General features: G+C 39.0%; 1 protein-coding gene across 1 annotated transcript in view; it reads right to left on the bottom strand.

Annotated features, from left to right (window-relative positions):
* Positions 1-10534: 10534 nt before the first annotated feature.
* cdk19 (cyclin-dependent kinase 19) overlaps positions 10535-18979 on the bottom strand; it is a 53521-nt gene continuing 45076 nt past the window's right edge. The window contains exon 13 of the mRNA XM_035678481.1: positions 10535-18200. Coding sequence (XP_035534374.1) covers positions 18075-18200 — 126 coding nt within the window. The 3' untranslated portion in view covers positions 10535-18074. The remainder of the gene's footprint in view (positions 18201-18979) is intronic.

Genomic DNA, 18979 nt, shown 5'->3' with positions numbered 1-18979 from the left:
TGCAGAATGTGCAGAGTTTGACACTAGCAGGATGTTTTCACATTAAAGCATAGAAAACAATAAAGTCAAAAAAATCCTAACATTTATACAATGTATTACAATTTTACTATTCTTTAACAATGAAAGCGCTGTACAGTTTTGTGCAGGAATGTGCAAAAATACTGCCCAGGGTTTTTAAGGTGACTGGAATGAAAACTATGCAGGAAAAGTTGGATAATTAAACAATACTAGTCTGACTGTTGGGATAGTGCCTACAATGTCAATGATATACTATACTGATCTAATGTACAAGTTGAAGATCAGAGGTCAGTTACAGAGCACCCGCCCTGAAGATAGTAGTAGGCCTTCATTGTGTTGCCGAAGGACACCTCGGCAGGGGAGTGACCCTCCAGCTGAAGGACCGATCTAGTGGAATGACCTTTAAGTGGGAATTCTTACTGCTGGAGTCGGCAAATGCACATTTTTAGTCACATTGTTATGGATTCAAAGCAAATTCTGGAGCTACTGAGAGACAACTCTCTTTCTGCTGGAACTGGCAAGAAAAATGGTCTGTTTGCTGTCTGTCTGGTCACAGTGAACAGACCAGCCAGGGTGGTACAAGTCTTATTGGCGAAAATCACAAAGTAGGGCTGGCAGATAGCAGTTTCTTCTTATCACTCACTGACACCTTGTAGATTCGCTATTTTTGGCCAAATAGAATTTTGGTGTGGGGTATTAACACTTCTCCACCCAAAGAAAACAACACATTTCATACTGGAGTGTGAAATACAAAACTGTCTAGTTTACAGCAGCGTGTTAGTGCTCTGTCCACAAAGAGAGAGAAACTATCATAGAGCTTCTGCCTTTGTTGTCCTTTAGTGTGAAATTCTCTCAGAGGAGATTGGTATAGGGTTAGTAGAGCATGTTGCATGTAGTCTTTAAAGTTCAGTCTGTTGTGTTCTCTGACTCAGAATTAACACATCTTTTTTGCTCAGCAGATACTATGGATCTTGTTGGTGCTAACTGCAAGTGATCAGAACATCTGGGAGTGCCTTCATGGGGTTTGAAATGACTCATTCATCTACAGAAGCCTAGAATGGAAAGACTTGCCATTTATATTTATTGCCGTTATCTTGACATCATGAGTTGATTTATTTTGTTATCTCAAGAAAACAAAAGGCAGATTTCTCAAGATCATTTAAAACAATTTTTGTTTTCTTGAGATCACAGGATAATTATGGAGAAGCGTTTGGTTCATCAGCCTTCAGGATTACTGTTGCAACTGTTGGGGGGGGAATCATAACTAAACTGAAAAGAGTTGTTACCAGAATGTAGCTACATCTGAGAGTTCATTTAAGATATTCATTTCCTGGCAATGTGATGCAATACTGACAAACCATATGCATATTATATGTAATATATTAAAGATGGAGATTTATTAAATGAGCTCAAAGATCGCTGCATTGTCCAGATTCTTCTTGTGCACTTCCCTGGCTGCTGGCTCATTTTGGTCAGTATGAAAAAAAAGTGGCACTGTCACTGTGACCCAAGCTACATCTATAATACGCCATCTGTGCATGCTGGCATATCACTCCTGATCTCTCATAAAAGTAATGAGAGGAAACGACCTTTTGTTGTCTCGTTTTCTCGAGATAACAAATCACGTTTTCTCCACATGACATAAAAAATTACCTTGTGATCTCAAGATAATAACATTAAAAAATGGCAGTTCTTGGCTTACATATTGGTCAGACAAGACCAGAGGACTGACAGTTACAAAGTGTGGATGATTGTGTGCCACTGTCTGCATATAAACTTTACAAAAATGTATCACACTCATTTGTTTTGTAAAACAAAGGCTTCTATTTCATATCTGTTCTGAAGCAATCCGACACTGCAAACAGTGGACCAGATAAGATTGGGCCTGTAGTACTTTCTACAGTGCACAAGGTCTGTAGGCCAAATGCTGGAAGGCAAGCCTAAAAGGCTGAGTGGCAAAATCTGGCAAGTGAAGCCCAAACACGATGTGTTCCCTCATTGGAGGATTGTAAACACACTTTGCTTGACCACTTAGACAGAGGAAGAGCTGCCAGGTAGCTGTTGAAAGTGCACCAATGTGGTTTTACAGCCAGTCATTATTTTTCCAGTTTTTGGTATTAGTATTGTGTTATATTTTTAGCAAAGCTATGGGACAGCAGTGACAGATGGTCTATCAGTTGGTAGGTCCACCACTTTGGTCCACACTGAAATATCTCAACAACTATTGAAAAATAAAATTCTGTACAGACATTCATGTTTTCCAGAGAATGTATCATGCCTCTTCCATTACTGTGTATGTGGGGTGTTGCGCCACTCTGCACAGATGTCCATGATGAATCAAGTGGAGCAGGGGTGCACCAAAAGCTCAAATTTGTTGAACTTTGACCTTAGCTGCACTGACCTTTGAGGGCACAGCCAATCGCTGCTGACCACTGCTTGAACTGAAAGATGGACGAAAAACGAATAACTGGTGTTTCTGAATTTCCAGAGTTGAACAATAACTAATTGACCTCATATCAAAACCAGACAAAACAGACATGCTATTTACACGGCAAAATATCATCAAGCAGATCTAGCTAAATGTAGCAATCTATTGCTAGTAACATTAGCATTGTACCTAAGGGGGCCAGAGTTCTGGAGCGGTACACACTACACTGACCAATGTGGAACGCACAGTTTTCCACTTTATTGACCGTGGTCATGATGAGGTAGACATTTGTGGTTTACAGTGAAATATCTTGACACGTTGAAGTGGACTGCCATGAAATTGGGTACATGTACGCTAAGATGATGAACATGGTAAACTTTATATCTGCTAACACATCAGCATGTTCATTGTGAGCATCGCTGTGCCGGAGTAGTCTCACGGTGCCAAACTGTTGACTCAGTCCTGTTACTTTTTCCCCCTGTTGATGTAGCATTTTACACTTAATGACAACCACGCAAACTCTGCTGAAGAAGACCATGAGATGCAGTTGAAAGCTAAAAAAAAGTTTACTGTGAGAAGATTTTCTTGAAGAAATTACTTTTCAGGGTTTCAAAGATCATATATTAACTTTCAAACTTACAACATACAATTAAAAGCTTAGCATTTGTTTTAATTATTCTCACACATTACATGTAAAATACATACTGTAGCAGATGTACAACAAATTTATACTGGAAATTTGATAGGGATTAGAACACTTATTATGACCATTTTGTTACAAGAATAAAGCAGTCAAAAATGGCCCACGACAGTGGAATTTGTATCTGAAGAACAGAAAAACATTCTTATGCCATAAAAAATATTGTTTTGACAATAAAAAAATCCTGCCATGGGTTGGTTGCTGAAGCTACACAATACACAAGTCCTCAGGGAGTTATGGGATTTCATTGGTATTGGTTTCAAGTGAGGGTTTTTAATGTCACATGATCAAAATACTTCTTCAAAGACCTTTTTTATCCACCAAGAAATCATCATGTCCTCAAGGAAGATACCTCTGTTCTCCACTTGCAAGTGCCCACTTTTTAAATTAGACACTTTTTTTTCATTCTGCGTGGACACCATAAACAGGTGGGACACATTTAATTCTTGTTTTACAACATAATTGATGTGGACCACGTCTCCCGCTCACTGCTTCTTGCTGCATTAACCCACACATGGGTAGAGTATGAAAACAGACGCTTTTGGGAACTCTCATGAAAAAGGACGGTGCATTTGTTCTTCAGTGGACTGGGTGGAAACATATGGCGTCTCGTTTGTTGGCGTAACGCAGTGACTCACACACACAGTTACTCACACACACACACAAACTGTGGCCCCTGCTATCTTGCACAGACCGTGACCCCTTTACTCTGGGTTTGAAGCCCAGGGAGCTGAAATCCCCTTCAGTGTGAGCAGCAAACTGACAGCACAGTGCAGCCTCTTATCCTCTGTGACCAGTGCTCTCACAGAGTATTCATTACTTTACACAATGCCTTATACACTTTGTGATGTGCTAGTAGCTGGTTGTGTGTTGTGTGTGTGTTGTGTTGTGTGTGTGTATGTGTGTATGCGTCAGGCCAGTGAATCAGCAAAAAAAAGAAAGAAAAGCAGAATCAAAATCCGAAGGAATTTCCAATGAATTAACCTCGTGAATGTGGGCTGCATTTTATCCCTTTTCCAGTTTTGGTCTCATTTCACAAGCTGCCTAACAAGTGGAAGTAGACTCTGTGTGGAATTACAGCCCCCCTCCACCAGCCACCCTCACCCACACACATACACTCTACCGGCTCCATTTCCCTTCGTACATGCTGTACACAGACACAGATTACAAGAATGACAGCGTGGTCTGTCTGAAGGCAAATAAAACAAATTAAAAAAGGGCAACATGTGCACATAACAACAGCAGCCTGCCTGCAAGAAATCAAACAGAAAAACCTGTCGTTGCACTGCAACTGGCCACACTCCTCAGAAAGGCTTTTTGGAGCAACAAGGCCGGCCACCCACATTCTTGGCATGGAAAGAGGCCCGTTTCTCACGGTCTGAGGACAGCTTGTCATGGGTCAGCAGTTTAGATTTAGCTCTGCAGTGGGTCTCCAGTCATTATTCTACTCTTAAGCAAACTTCTGTGCTTGTCCACTGGCCATTTGGAGCGGGTTATGCAGCCACTCCAGTGCTAACAAGCTCCGAGGACAGGAGGGGACAGAGAGAGCACAAAGATGTTTTGCTCTCAAACTTACAAAACTGGTGAAGAAAAGAGTAACACACGCTGACTCAGACCCAATGATAATAATCACACAGAGAAACATCAAATAGACCAAGTATATTAAAATATCTCATAAATATAAAATTTTATATTTAGATTTTGTAAATCCAGAAATATTTACAGTTTAGCTTCTTGTTAATAGTTGGCCATATAGTCTCAAGGATAATATATGTATATAAGTGCATGTTTAAAAGAAATAAATTATATGAATGCAGATCTTCTTGCTTTATGCTTTTAATGTTTATTTTGTCATGTACACTATTTTATTGTTTCCTTAATGAAGTTTGGATGATTTTAAAAACATTTAAGATCAATTTTAAAAATGTGGACTTTACAAAGACCCAGAATGGGTTGAAAGGTTGTCCATCTAAATAAATGTATGGCTTTTAAGTATTTTTCTTCTCTGCTGTTTTCAAATAGCCTTGCAGCTACATGTGGTGCACATATAATTATGCTCCTTTTAATCCAATCCATTAATGTTGGAGCACATCTAATGCAATCTATTCCAGCCACTAAAACCAAAAGTCGTTCTACCAACTTTAGATCTAACCCTTAAAAACCAGAAGGCTCGAGCCAATTTACCTAACAGGTCCGATCATCTTGGATAAACATGTCAGAGAAGTTAGACCTAATAGAGACTTAAAATAATTATAGTATAAGTAATTATATAAGAGTGGATTTTGTTATACAAGACACAGTGGTCCTGGAATTATCAATGTTTAGTTTGCTTTGGTCCAGTTTGCATTTGTGGAATTTGGTTTTGTCATTGTAACGCTGTGGGAAGTTGTGTGACGTTAAGTTGTTTATGTCTTTAATGCATTCATCTAGTGGCTTAACAGAGCTGAGGTCCCTAGGGAGAAAATGGGTTTGACTCAGAGCTGTGGCCCTTTGCTGTGTGTCATCCCCTTCCCTCTAAAACTATTGTATTAGCTAAGAACTGTAGGTTGGTCAGGGTAACCACAAGGCTGTTTTTCACTGATCCTGAAGATATTTTGAAAATATGAGGTTTTCACCTGACAGTATATATATATATATATATATATACATAAAGATATTAGATCAGCCTTTCTGATGGCATCTTTAAAATAATAAGTTATTGTACAAATGAAAATTTGCACTGTAGAATTAGAACTGCATTGAACTCAATAGGAGGTAACAGATAACGACACAAACACAGTCTGGGCCTGTTTTTGAGCAGAGTGGAGAGTTTATTACTAAGAGGCAATTGAAATGTCAAGGTCTGTGGAGTGTTAGCATCAAGTTGTGGTTGGAGGCTGCACTGAGAGCAGACTGGGAGTGAGTGGTGTGATGGCGGAGCTCCAGACACCGATCTCCTACCCTTAAGGTCAAACTGACACTCTGTGGATGAGTCCGGAACTTTCCCACTAGAACTGCAGTGGTTAGAAAGGACACGTAGACTGCTTAGTCATCTATTGTGGCAAAGTAAAAATAGCTGTTATCATCCTGATAATAGATAAATAGCTGGAAATGTCACTTAAAAGAGAGTGTGGATCAAGCCTTAGACAGTTTAAAAATCAAGACAATTAACACTGCAGTGTTCAATGAAAACAAATTGCCAAGGAAACATCTTTACCATCTCTACTGAATCTTCTGAATGTTATCAAGAAAAGGTTGGTCAGGGTAACACTGATTTTCACTGATTCTGGAAAAAAGACATTTTGGAAACACAAGTTGTTCATCTGACAGTAATAGTGAATAAGCGACAGGGGGAACAAGTGTACTTTGTGTTTACAGCTAGTTTGCTAATGGCAGTGTGCTAACATACTAAACTAAGATGGTGAACATGCTTAACATCTCCATGTTAGCATTGTTTTTGAGCGTATGTTGACATACATATATTGGTTTTTAACTTACTTACTCACTGTGTTTCTAGCATGTCTATAGACTCTTGTTTATTAGCTTATTATTATCTATTGTATCACTGGAGAGCTAAATAACCCTTTGGTAATGGTTAAATTTCACAGAAAACTCAATCAACTGGATGTTTTTGGTACCAGCAAACTGAGTGCTAGCCTTTCCTCTTGACCTTCTTGCTAACTGGTTCATCTTTTTACAGCTTAAAAGAAAAGAAAATATCCATTACAATTGCATAGATTTATCTTTAGTGTTCTATAGCAGAATGACTGAACTGTGGCTCCCTACAGAGCTCTGGTGAAAGTTATAACTCGTAAAAGTAAAGTAACAAGCACCCCCCAGCTTTGCCGCTGGGGAAAAAATTGGAGATAATGTGGCCAATGTTTAACTTTAATGCAGCTATCTGAGACTCTTGATTTAGGCCCCAAAAGCCATTTGGATTCCTGCAGTTTATAAAAAAAAGGCTAACAGTCACCTCCTGGTGAGGGGTGTTTGACATGGCAAGAAGCAGACAATGATTGAATTTTTATTTGAGATTAGGCACTCTTTAAAAACTGCTGCACTGAATAAAATTGGACCATTCTACTTATTCTGATTCTGTAGTTTCCCACTCCGACTGGGCTGGTGAAAACACAAACACTATCTCCACCACACAACTTTGTCTGAGGAGGAGGAGTACACTAAGACATCCGTCAAACATCCCACGCCAGGCAGCAGTCTGGTCAACAGAGTGAGAGGCAGAAGTGGCGACTGGTACTGTATTACTGTAAACTCATTTAACTCAATATAACCCCTGAGCAGAGGAATAATCTTTGTGAATCTGCATTTAACTCAAAATAACATGTAAAGTATACGTTTATACTTGTTTATTCTAAAATACTATAGAGGAAGTTCTTTTGTAAAATGAATTATTATTATTATTCAAGATATTTTATAACTTACAGTATAAACTAATTTCTAATGTGTCAATAGTTCATATTGGTGTTTTAAATGGTGTTAACTGGGCAGAAAATAAGCCATGCATCAATAAAACTACCCATACTTCTGACTCTTCTGACTACCCTCACTTCTGACTGTTGAGGTATGTGTTTCTGCCAACAGTACAGTACAGTGGAGGTGACTGGAATTTTGTTTATGGTGATAACAACATTACAAAATGACATTTAAAAATTAAACAGCAACATGATTTTACAGAAATATTTGTCTGGTTACTATAAAAATATTCCACAGCACATGCTGTGACGCAGGTTTCGAACGGACTATTTCTTTGATAGAAAGTAGTTGCAAGGCAAATGTACATGTAAATGTTCTGTCAGTTGCATGTAGCTGCATGTAGGTACGGTTCTGGATGGTGTAATAGATAAAAGCAACCAAACTAAATTATCCTATTAATTCTAATTAGATCAAAACATCTCCTTTCAGAACTATAATGGCAACCTCAGGACTTGTTTAGAGCAATTTATCTTCTACAGTGCTGGTATGACAGGCAATGCGGTGGCACATATTCCAAAGAGCAGAGAAAGTCTGTTCTCTGTCTACTGTTGAATATCCAGTGTAACAACTGTTAGGGTCCGGGTTATGGTCTATATGTGTGGGGGGCTTGTTCCTCAGTAGCTGACCCGAGCAGCAGCACCTGGAGACAGAGTAGAAAATGGGATCATCCGTGTTAATACACTCTGCTGAGCTCTTTTTAAAGTCATAAATTTCCTTCAAGTGGTAGCAGTAACACTGCAGGCTGAGCTGTCGATCCAGTGCCTCTGCCAGAAGTCGTGAGGTTGATGCCAAGTCTCAGCTTGCCCGCACTGATTTCACTTGTCAAACCACGAGCCCATAAAGAGAACTGAATGTAGCACTTACTTGACGCATCTTGTGGAATGTCCTGACGGTGGATAGATGTGTTCAAATCATCCAAACACACACTCCTATGTAATGAGTGTGTGTGTAACCTTATAACAGCAGTAGGGTCAATAGCAGGGACAAGTTCACTTTATGCAATACATGCAGTCTTTAAAGGACCAGCGTGTAGGATATAGTGACATCTAGTGATGAAGTTGCCGATTCAGCCATTTGAATACGGCTCAGCCTTCCAAGCTTGTAGGAGAAACTACATCACCATGAAACTCGTGAAAAACACAAAATGTTTGTCCCTTCTGATCTGATATAGAAACATGGCAGACTGCATAGAAGAGGACACACTCTCTCTGTAGATAAAAAGGTAATGAAATTAGTTGTTTTTTTATCTACAGAACACAACAATACTTATTTAGGTAATTGTACACAAATGACAACATACCTATGAATATTATTTTCAGTTTCTGCCAATAGAGCCTCCTAAATGTTACACACTGGACCTTTAAGTCTCTACAAATCTGATTGAAGTGGTATCAGTATGCATAGGTTCTGCTGCATCAGTGCTATATGTTTTGGTTTTCTGAGTTTTGGCACTTAAATGAATCTTGTATAGTGTCCATTAAATATTATATATATTATATGTTCACTATGATGAATACCTTTCTCTATGAATTTTGAAGTCTGTGGAAGTTGTATTTCCTGCCATTAATGAAGCCAGTAGCTGTCTGGAAGGTACAACTGCAAAAGTGCAAAAGCTTGTTGCTGGGCAGCTTGTTACTGGGCAGTACGCAAGTACATTAAAGGGCTGGTTCACCCAAATTACAGAAAAGTATCTAGACAATTGGATTGGGTTGGTTTATTTGCCCAGGTTTTGATATATCTATGTGAGATTTTATCACAGCAGCAATATTATTATTCTGGATAATTCAATGTTTCTATTGGAAGAAGGTCCAAATTAAAATATAACCACTGTTCGCAGGGGATGTACATAGAATTTATGACATCTAGTTCTTGTTCCTACAGAGGTTGAACACACTAAGTTCTATTTACCTTCATTGTATTGGGGTGCAAGCAGGAATCTCAGTGATAGATATCTCAAAACCTGGAAAAATAAAACCTAAACTACCTGCATGGCTTGGTACCATTAGAGGTTCATGTATGTAATAAAGTATGTTTTGTGTGATGGAATAAGCTCAAGTCAAAAAGTCCACTTACTAGCTGGGAAGGAGTGGATGACCGGAGACAGATCAAGGAGACCATTAACATCAAACTCCAGAGGCCACTTTTGAGGAGAATTACCATCTCCATTTACAACCACTTAAGTTCTCCAGGCTCATGTGATGACTTGAGCTGGTAAGACCGTGAGATGTGGTTGAAAGCTCCAAAAACCTAGTAAGTGGGTCTTCTGTTGAAATCATTTCGTCACAGCCTAAGGGCTTAAGAGGGGCTGGTAGGTGAATCATATTTTTACATTTGGACAGAGCCAGTCGCTTCCAGTCTTCATGCTAAACTAAGCTAATTGGCTGGTGGCTCCAGCTATTTAACATTCATTTAAACATGAGAATGGAACCTCTCATCTAATTCTCTGGAAGAAAGCCAATGAGCATTTTTTCCCAAATTGTCAAACAATTTCTTCAACTATGATAAACTATTGTACTTTATACACCTGTTACAGTACATTAGTAAAAAATAATAATAATAATGACATTTTAGTACACAATGTATTTCAATATTTTTGTTTTTGTAAAAACTTTTAAAATAATCCATATAACATTAAAGTTAAAATTTACAGTTGAATTTACTCTTGAATGCAGTCAATAGAACTGTAAGCTGCCATATGTGATTTATACAGCAGTATGTAGGTTAAAACATGCCCTCTAAAAATATAAAATTACATTTTAAAAAACAATTTTCTTACTTTTTAAGATGAATCAATAGCAAGAGAGTTTAGTTACTGAATGGCACCAGCACAGTGAACATCCACCCTTGGGTGACATCAAGTGGTGAACAGCGACAGCAACACTCAAATCGGCTCAAAACAGCTTACTGTACACATGGAAGTGATTGAGACAAAAGAGATTTTTATTATAATAGAGGATATAAAATAAATATACATGACTTTTTTCTCATTTAACAGTCATTTGTACAGTGGAATTTGGACAAGTTTGCTAAAAGCAGCTAAATAAATGTTTTCTTTTTCTTTTTTTTGATTTTCCTGCGCTGAGCTATTGCTGCCTTATCTGTAAATGCTATGAAAAGACAATACATTGAGGCCATAAGTTTATTTCAAACCATTGCACACACACACACACACACACACACACACACACTCACACACATTCATACATATAATACAGGGAGAATGTAGAGTAAGAGTAGACAGACGCCCCAATCTGCAAAGCATCCTGCTGATGCATCTCACTGAGAGCTTCAGGGGGGTTAAGTTCATGTAGATATATTAAAGCTGCTGTAAGTGGTGTTTGTTAAAATAAGTTACAAGCTCTACATTCCGACAGCCATCACTGATATATAGTGTTCAGTCAGTGACATGGGTCTCTAAGTCCCTCCTTCCTGCAGTAAACAGAATACATTCTCTGGTATCGTGTCCCTACTTTATCCAATCAGGAGAGAGAACTCCACAAATACCTCGTTTCCACCAATGAGAACCTAGGATAGTTCTGGGTGCCGGTCCAGAGTTGGTTCAACCGGTTTGCTAGAGAGCCACATCATTACGTCCCTGTATACATCTCCAATGTTAGCTATTGTTACCAAGGTTATGCTAGCTCACTAGCTAGCTAGCTACTGGTCAACCAACATGACCCAAGCATGCATCGCTGCTAATTGCTCACATCAGTGTTACTAACCTCGAGCATTACATCAAAGTTATGAAAAATGTTACAAATGAAACCCTAATGAGAGAAATTAGTAGCCAGTCTTGCTTGGTCAATGTTAGCTGACAAACAGCTAACTAGCTAGCCAGCTAGCTCAATGTTACGTTTATAACATCTGTGGTAACAGCTAATAAATATACTGCTGGTTGGAAGCGGTACTTGGTTCTAAACTAGCAAAGTGTTGATGCCGCGTTGGAACCTGTTTTGTTGACAAGAACCGGTTCTTTGGATGTTGAAATGTAAATAACTGGTTTGAGATTAGAAACTGGCTCTAAACCAGCCCTCACTGCCTTGGGGGAAAAGGCAGAGGCGGTTCTTAAGGGCAGGTAACAGAATTTCAGAGTGGGGATGTGGGGAGAAGGGGGGGACTGCTAACTCCAAGTAGGGACTAGAAGTTAGCCAAAATGTTGATTTCACTTACAGCACCTTTAAAAATGTTTAAATGACAAGATTTTGTTTTCTGTAAGAGCACAACATTAAATTTCTTCCACAATAGGGAACCGTTTATGAGAAAGTGCTCTGATGGGATTCGTGACATAAGCCAAACAAGGCTTGTTATTTGAATGGCACGAAGGGCATTGAAGGCATCGACTCTGACTTGCAGATGGAGCGTCTGTCTGTCTGTCTGTACAAGTGCTTACATTCTCCATTGGAAAAGACAGGCACATGCAATACTATCAAAAAGGAGAGAGCGGCCTAGAGGTGCACTAGATTTCATATAGGCGTGTACTAATGTGTGTCAGTACATATCTACACACACAGATGAGCGTCATCTGCCATATAACTTTCATAGCACTGCCAGAACTTTAGTGTCTAAAGCAAGACATTAAAAAACATTAAATACTTTTTTTTTTATTTACCACTAAATATCTGAGCAACAACAGTGCATTAAAAGACAATTATCGTGTCAATATCTCAATGAGAAATTCTTAAAATGTGTTTTTTATGTACAGCATTTTCAAAACATAGTTACGACTGCGCTTCAGTATTGTGTGAGGACAATATCTATTAGAGGAGAAAACAAGAGCTAATCCTCCATCAGGATTGTTTGCAGTCTTCAGAGTTGAGACACAATGAACTGAAATAAAATATATATAGCTGCTAGCTTCCACATTGTGTAAATAACAATATGCTACATAGTAATGAGGAAAAAAAGAGGACATAGACCCATAGAGCTAACAGAGGCGGTGTGAAAATACCAACAACTCAAAATAATATATATATATAAAAAAACAGAAATCCTGAACAAATTCCCATGACATCGTCAGAAGACTAGACGACTAGAAAAAGGCACCATCCACACAAATAAAAACGTGGATCATTATCATTCCTGTAAAAACAGTGACACTGTGGAATATCTGCGTGACACAAACCAACCACGAGAAGCCGGCGAGTGATCCCAAACGGCGGTGTCGCCTTCATTCTACTGTACATTGAGGTGGCATTAACACATTCAGTAACTAGACATAATTTCATGTGAGCGCATTGAGAGGAAATTACTCGAACATAACAAGAAACATGGTCTAGTGATGCCTGCTTCGTCTGACAGAGGTCCCTTTCTATAGCTACTATAGTTAAGGCAGAGGAAAGTTCTACAAATGGGTATTATTCATAGATGTAAGGAAACAATAAATATGATTGTATACTATCCATATATATGCATTTCTTTACAATAGTTCATTTAGAGTACAATTCAAAATGCTGTGAAAAAGGGACATAAGTGAGCGCTGTCTTGAACTACTGTAGTCAATATTACACAAGGAATGAATACACGTCACCTATCAAAACATAATAAAAAGCTGTCAACTGCAAAACCTAAGCAACCTAAGTGAAAGCTTTAATCTGGGATTTGTTTTTCTTTTTTTTGCATAGGAGTTGTTTGACAGTAATTTGTCTCCCGCTGGAGCCTTGCGCTCAGTAATACTTGTGACACCTCGCTTGTGTGGAGAGAGAAATTTACAACAGAGCGTCTTCACGTATCCTCGCTGCTACTTCAAATACACACTAAAGGGAGGAGAAAACCTTTGAATAGCTGCTGGTTTTGATCCCCATCATCACTTCTAGCTGAACAGACTGCGTCTCCCTGGATCTGCCTGCCGAGTAGACACAACGAACCAAGGAACTAAAGCAATGTACACTGTGAACAGCTCATTAGCCAAAATGCTTTACAAGCAGATTTTGGATTTGTCTTTAAAGCTGCACTAATCAATATTTTTTTCATTAACAATTGATCAACTGACTGCGTGTAATGTAAAAGGGGTGGCTTCCAGTCACAAACCCACAAAGGATCATCACCCGACTCTGCAGTTCCCCTCAGATCTACTGGCCTTTTTAGACTCTTTTAGCTCATTGTTTTGGTTTTCAAGCCCACAAACTCCGCTCTTATCGACCTCATTTACAGCCGTAGGAAGCTGTTTTCAGGAAAAACAAGCTGTGTAGCACCAAATGGCTGACATGCTAAGTAAGCATCTAGCTACTGTACTTCAGGAAATATGTAGAAGCTAAAGAGCCAGACATTTAGATTCAGGAGTTGGAGACCAAACCAGAGCTAAAAGGAGAGTGAATATTGGACTCATGTTCAGATGGCCAGAAAGAATGTTATTCCAGGTATACTTGTTGCAAGAATAGTTAGCTGATACATTAGCCATATCAATTTTATAGAGAGCTGAAGCCAAAGCAGAACTTTTGGATAATAAAACTTCTTCAAACTCACAGATTGTTGTAATAACGCAAATGACTAAAACTCTAGCCCTGCGACATAATCCTACATAGAAAAATATGTGTGGTTCACTCCATATGTTTAAATAATGGTGGTCAAATTGTCATCCTGAGTACTGAGTGCTACAGTCCAGTCCAGTCTTGAGCACTGCAGTATATTGTTGTTTATGTAATATTTAGCTATTAGCTACTATTAGCAGTTTCTAACAAACACTATTTCCCTAGCTTATAGACAGTTGAGATTAAAAGTTTGAAAATCTGCAGGTGTTGATTTGTTTTACAGTATGAACAGTAAGGCCCAGGTGCACACTTTAAGCTTGCAATGACCTCAGCTCTCTGTAAGGTGATAATATGGTAATGTTGTGTTTATAGTTTTTTTGCTGCTGAAGCCAAATGGCCATAAAGACGTCAATGAATGCAGCTTTAAATGTGTAAACTATACAAGATCCAGTCTGTAAAAGTTTATCGTCAACAAAAATATCACTATATATATCAATCAATATTTTTTTAGTTTGTGTGTTAGACATTTTTTTAAAAGATGTTAATTTGGAACGAAGCTACTGCAACTTTCCAGATTAAAGTAATTTGACATGAATCTTGCAAAGCTCATCTGCACTTGCTACAGATCCATCCAACTGCATGTTTGTTTTTACTTTAAAAAGAAAAGGAATTGAAAATGAGAACTTTTTGCAGAAATGATCCAGTTTTGATGGAAGTGAGCTTAGACTGTAATCCACCTGGCTGCTGCAGAGAAAGAGCCAGTCAGGGGGGCACACTGAGGAGTCACTGAGGGGATTTTGCAGAGAAAGTCTCTTTCTTAGAACTGAGGCACATTTTAGTATCAATGCAACAACCAAAAGCCTTAAGGATACACTATTGAGCGGTGAGATGTAAATAATAATCAGTCTTACTGAGAGCAAAGCCGCTCAGTGAAACGTGACTGGATCTCTAGACACAATAATATCAGATTTACACTAAAACACCCATGGTTTGCACGTTCTGGCGAAAATTGCTTTAAAAACTTGTATAATTGCAGTTTTACAGGGTCCAGTTCTCTTTTCAGCCACAAGGTGTCAGTGTTTTCTAATCCCACTGCAGGCCACACATCTGCCAAATGCAGCTCCCCCCAACGCTGCTGTGCCCACCTCTGTGGAGCAAACGCAGTAACAGTTACAGTGGAGTCATTGGGTGCATTCTTTAATACAACCTGCACGATGGCCAGTCATGTGACTGAGCAGGACCAGTGAGGATGGAGCAAGTTGTGGGGAAATGAAAAGGGGAAGGGGGGGTATAAAGTGAGCCTCATTTTCAGGCTTGGCCTTGAAGATTTGTTCTAAGTCGGGTGTTGTCTGTAATATTCTCAGTGGTGGACGAAGCATACTGGTCCTTTACTTAAGTAAAAATAATCATACAACAGTGTAAACATACTAAGTCCTGCATTAGAAACCCTAATTAAATATTTTCAGCTAGATTTACTTAAAGTAGTAAAAGTAGCACCGCAGAATGGCCAATTTCATACTGTTAGATACAGATCATATTATTGTATTATTATTATTATTGATAAATAAATGTGTAAGTAGCATTTTGCTGTTGCAACTGTGAGGTGCAGAAATTCTGGCTATAACTGGGTCCTAAAAAACTTCTTTTCGTAAAAGAAGTCAAACAAATCTGTTGCAGTGAGAGTTTATTTACTACAAATAAACCTGTGCAAAGAACTGACTGCATCATGAAAGTATGAGGTAAGTCGCTGCAGTAGAAGTATAAAAAATAACACTTGATTTTAGAAAAATGGATTTGCCCTGAAATCCTGAAATCAGGCTGGAATATTCTTAGTGCACCTGTGGCTTTCTTTCACATTTAAAAAAAAAAAGAAATAAATATGTGTCAATTATAGCCCCAAAAAAAAAAAAAGGGAAAGGGCTTTATATTATTTGATCAAAGTTTTGTATCAAAACCTCATAAATGAATTAGTAACTTAATCTCTTATATAAATGTAGTGGAGTATATGTAAAGTAGCATGAAATGGAAATACTCAAGTAAAGTAAAGCTTAGCTTAGCATAAAGACTGGAAACAGTGGGAAGCAGCTAACTTGGAAACAGACCCAGGCAAGCTTTGCAGTCTTCATGCTAAGAAAACCTAACCGACTGTAGCTTCATACTGAGTATACAGCATCAATCTTCTCATCTCGTCAAAAGGGAATAAGACTATTTCCTATAATGTGGAGCTATTCCTTTGAGTGCAGCACTTGAGTTAATGTACTTAGTTACATTCCACCACAGATCACTTATAAATACTTTGTCACTGTACTGAAGTAGTTCTTTCAGGTATCTGTACTTTACTTGAGTAGCTAATTTACTTTATTTAAAACAGGCTTATTACCTGCGTTTTAATGCATTTCAGGGAATTATTGATTATTATTTTTCTTACTTGAATAAAGAAGTAAATCGGTACTTTTACCAAAGACTTTTTCTACACAAGTATTTGTACTTCTACCTGAGTAAAGAAGGTGTGTACTTCTTCCACCTCTACTTTTAAAGGCTTTCTCACAGATTGACTTATTAATTACATCACAGGTAGATGATTATACTGTATACGCTGTATAAAATGATAGAAAAGGACAAAATAGAAAAGAATACTTTCTGTAGAGGCACTGAGGATTCATGCGGCACATTTACATCGATACTTATGTCGATCGCTGTTGCTCCTGCCTCCTTGGTGTGTATTAAAGAACGCACCTGCTGTCTGTGTGCTCGGCCAGCGGGGTCGCAGTGGGAGAGGATGAGCCTTAGAACAACAAAACTCATCCCACGTTTGTTTCAGCTCTTTGCAGATCGGTTCAGCAGTCAGTGCAGTTCTAAAAGAATAAACAACATGCATAAAAAACATACTGTACACACACACACACTCACAATGATAACATTAAAACCTTAAAAAAAACAATCTGACATCAGGCAGTAACAGTCTCAATAAGGATATTAGGGGGTGAGCGTACTGTTAGCTGCCCTGTACGTTTATGCGCACGTTCGTGTTCAGAAACCTTATAAGTCTTGAGGGTTCGCAATAAGATGGTGTCAGAGCAAAGTGTCCACCAGCAGCTCCCAGACGAGAAAACCACTGGCCACAAACGAGAGGCGTCATCAGAGGAAACAAAGCTGGGCTGTCAAATATGTTTTTTATCTCTAAAGGTATCAGAATATATACAACTTAGAGCTGTAAAAAGACAACTACTCTTCTCACTTTTCAAATCCAAATCTATTTAAAAGACAGGTCTAAATATAGAAACCTTATAAGAAGAATATTAAGTTAAATTGCGCATTTAATATTTCCCTGCAATTGCATCAGCTGGAGAGCTGATTTTTTCTGTGTAGAAACTGGTCAGGGTTAGCTCGAACTTTTTTCTTTTTCTTTTGATTATCCAAGGTAATGTTACACTAGAGATGACAGTAAAGGGCTTTTCCTCCTGTGTTTTGTTTCATCCGATCGCTCCCATATGCAACAATATTAACAATGACATCAACTATCAAGGTAAACTTGAAAACTCTAGCAAATAAGTGAGAGAGGAAAAAAACTCAAATAGAAAAAGGTGCTATATAATGTACATATATGAACACAGCTGCGATTCTTCCTCCTGAAGAAGGTTGCGTTTGTAAGTGTTCATGGTCTGTGTGATGCCTTCACATCTATCTTACATTATTTTCACTTGTTTTAAAAACGGTTCACCAGCCCAACGAGGCACAACTTCTTGTTAGATTCTTTTTTTTTGGTTCCTATGTTCATTTGCCTTCATGTTCCAGTGCCTTTAAAGGCTGTGGGGGAAGGAGGTCAGAGGCGAGGGAGGGTTGAGAGAAGGATGGTCGAGTTGGAATGATGTAATGCACGGAGGGAGGTCCGACCAGGATGGAGCCGAGGGTGTATGGTGACGTCTCTCTGAAGGAGGAGGAGGAGGAGGAGGAGCTGACCCCTCTGCTGGTTCAGGAGTGACTGGGAGCCTCAGTAACGGTGGGTCTGGTGGGAGTACTGGGAGCTTTGCTGGGACGACGACGAGTATCCCATGGTGCTCTGTGGCTGGGTGGAACCTTGGACGTTGCTTTGGTAACCAAGGCGGGGGCCGGAGTGCTGACGGAAAGAGAGAGGGAAGGGTGGAGAGACAGCACAGTAGTGAGCAGCAGTAGAGATCTCATTACTTAACATGTGAAAACTGCCTGTGTGTGTGCAGGTTCTGAGAGGGCTGACTAATGTGCGGGGTGTTAAACTATTCACAGTGGAGTCTGCACTGCTTTAATTTACTGCTTTACAAATACTTTGAGGGATTGGCTCTGCACTTTTGACGGAGACAGGCTAGCATTTCCCCTGCTTCCAGTCTTTATGCTAAGCCAGTAATCAGCAACCTTTTCTATTAAAAGAGTCATTTTTGGCCAAAACAAAAAGCTAAATATGTCTGGTACAGCAAAACATATTTAAGCCTTATAAAGCTAATTTCTCACTGCAGATCATGTATACCGGATAATAACAGTTTTTCATTTTCATATCATTGTTTGTCAAAGCCACAGGGAGCCAGTGGAGAGCGGCTAAAGAGCTGCATGTGGCTCCGGAACGGCAGGTTGCCTACACCTGTGCTAAGCTAATCACCTCCTGGCTCTAGCTCCATATTGTGTAGTATAAAGATGCAACAGTGGTATTGACATACTGTTGGCAAGAACGTGAATATGAGTACTTCCCAAAAAAAAACAATTCCTGGCAGAAAGTAAGTACATAAGTAGTGGTACTTTGAATATTTCCATTCAACTCTAACTTCTACTTTCTACTTTCACTGCACACACCGATCAGCCATTACATTCTGACCACTTGGTCACCATGGTGGTCAGAATTTCCTGCAGCCCCATACCAACAAACTG

This window comes from Morone saxatilis, unplaced genomic scaffold (assembly GCF_004916995.1).
Source record: "Morone saxatilis isolate NCDOM2014 unplaced genomic scaffold, NCSU_SB_2.0 Contig7, whole genome shotgun sequence".
Lineage (NCBI taxonomy): Eukaryota > Metazoa > Chordata > Actinopteri > Moronidae > Morone > Morone saxatilis.
Note: the sequence above shows the minus strand (reverse complement) of the source record. Positions and strands in the feature narration are given on the sequence as shown.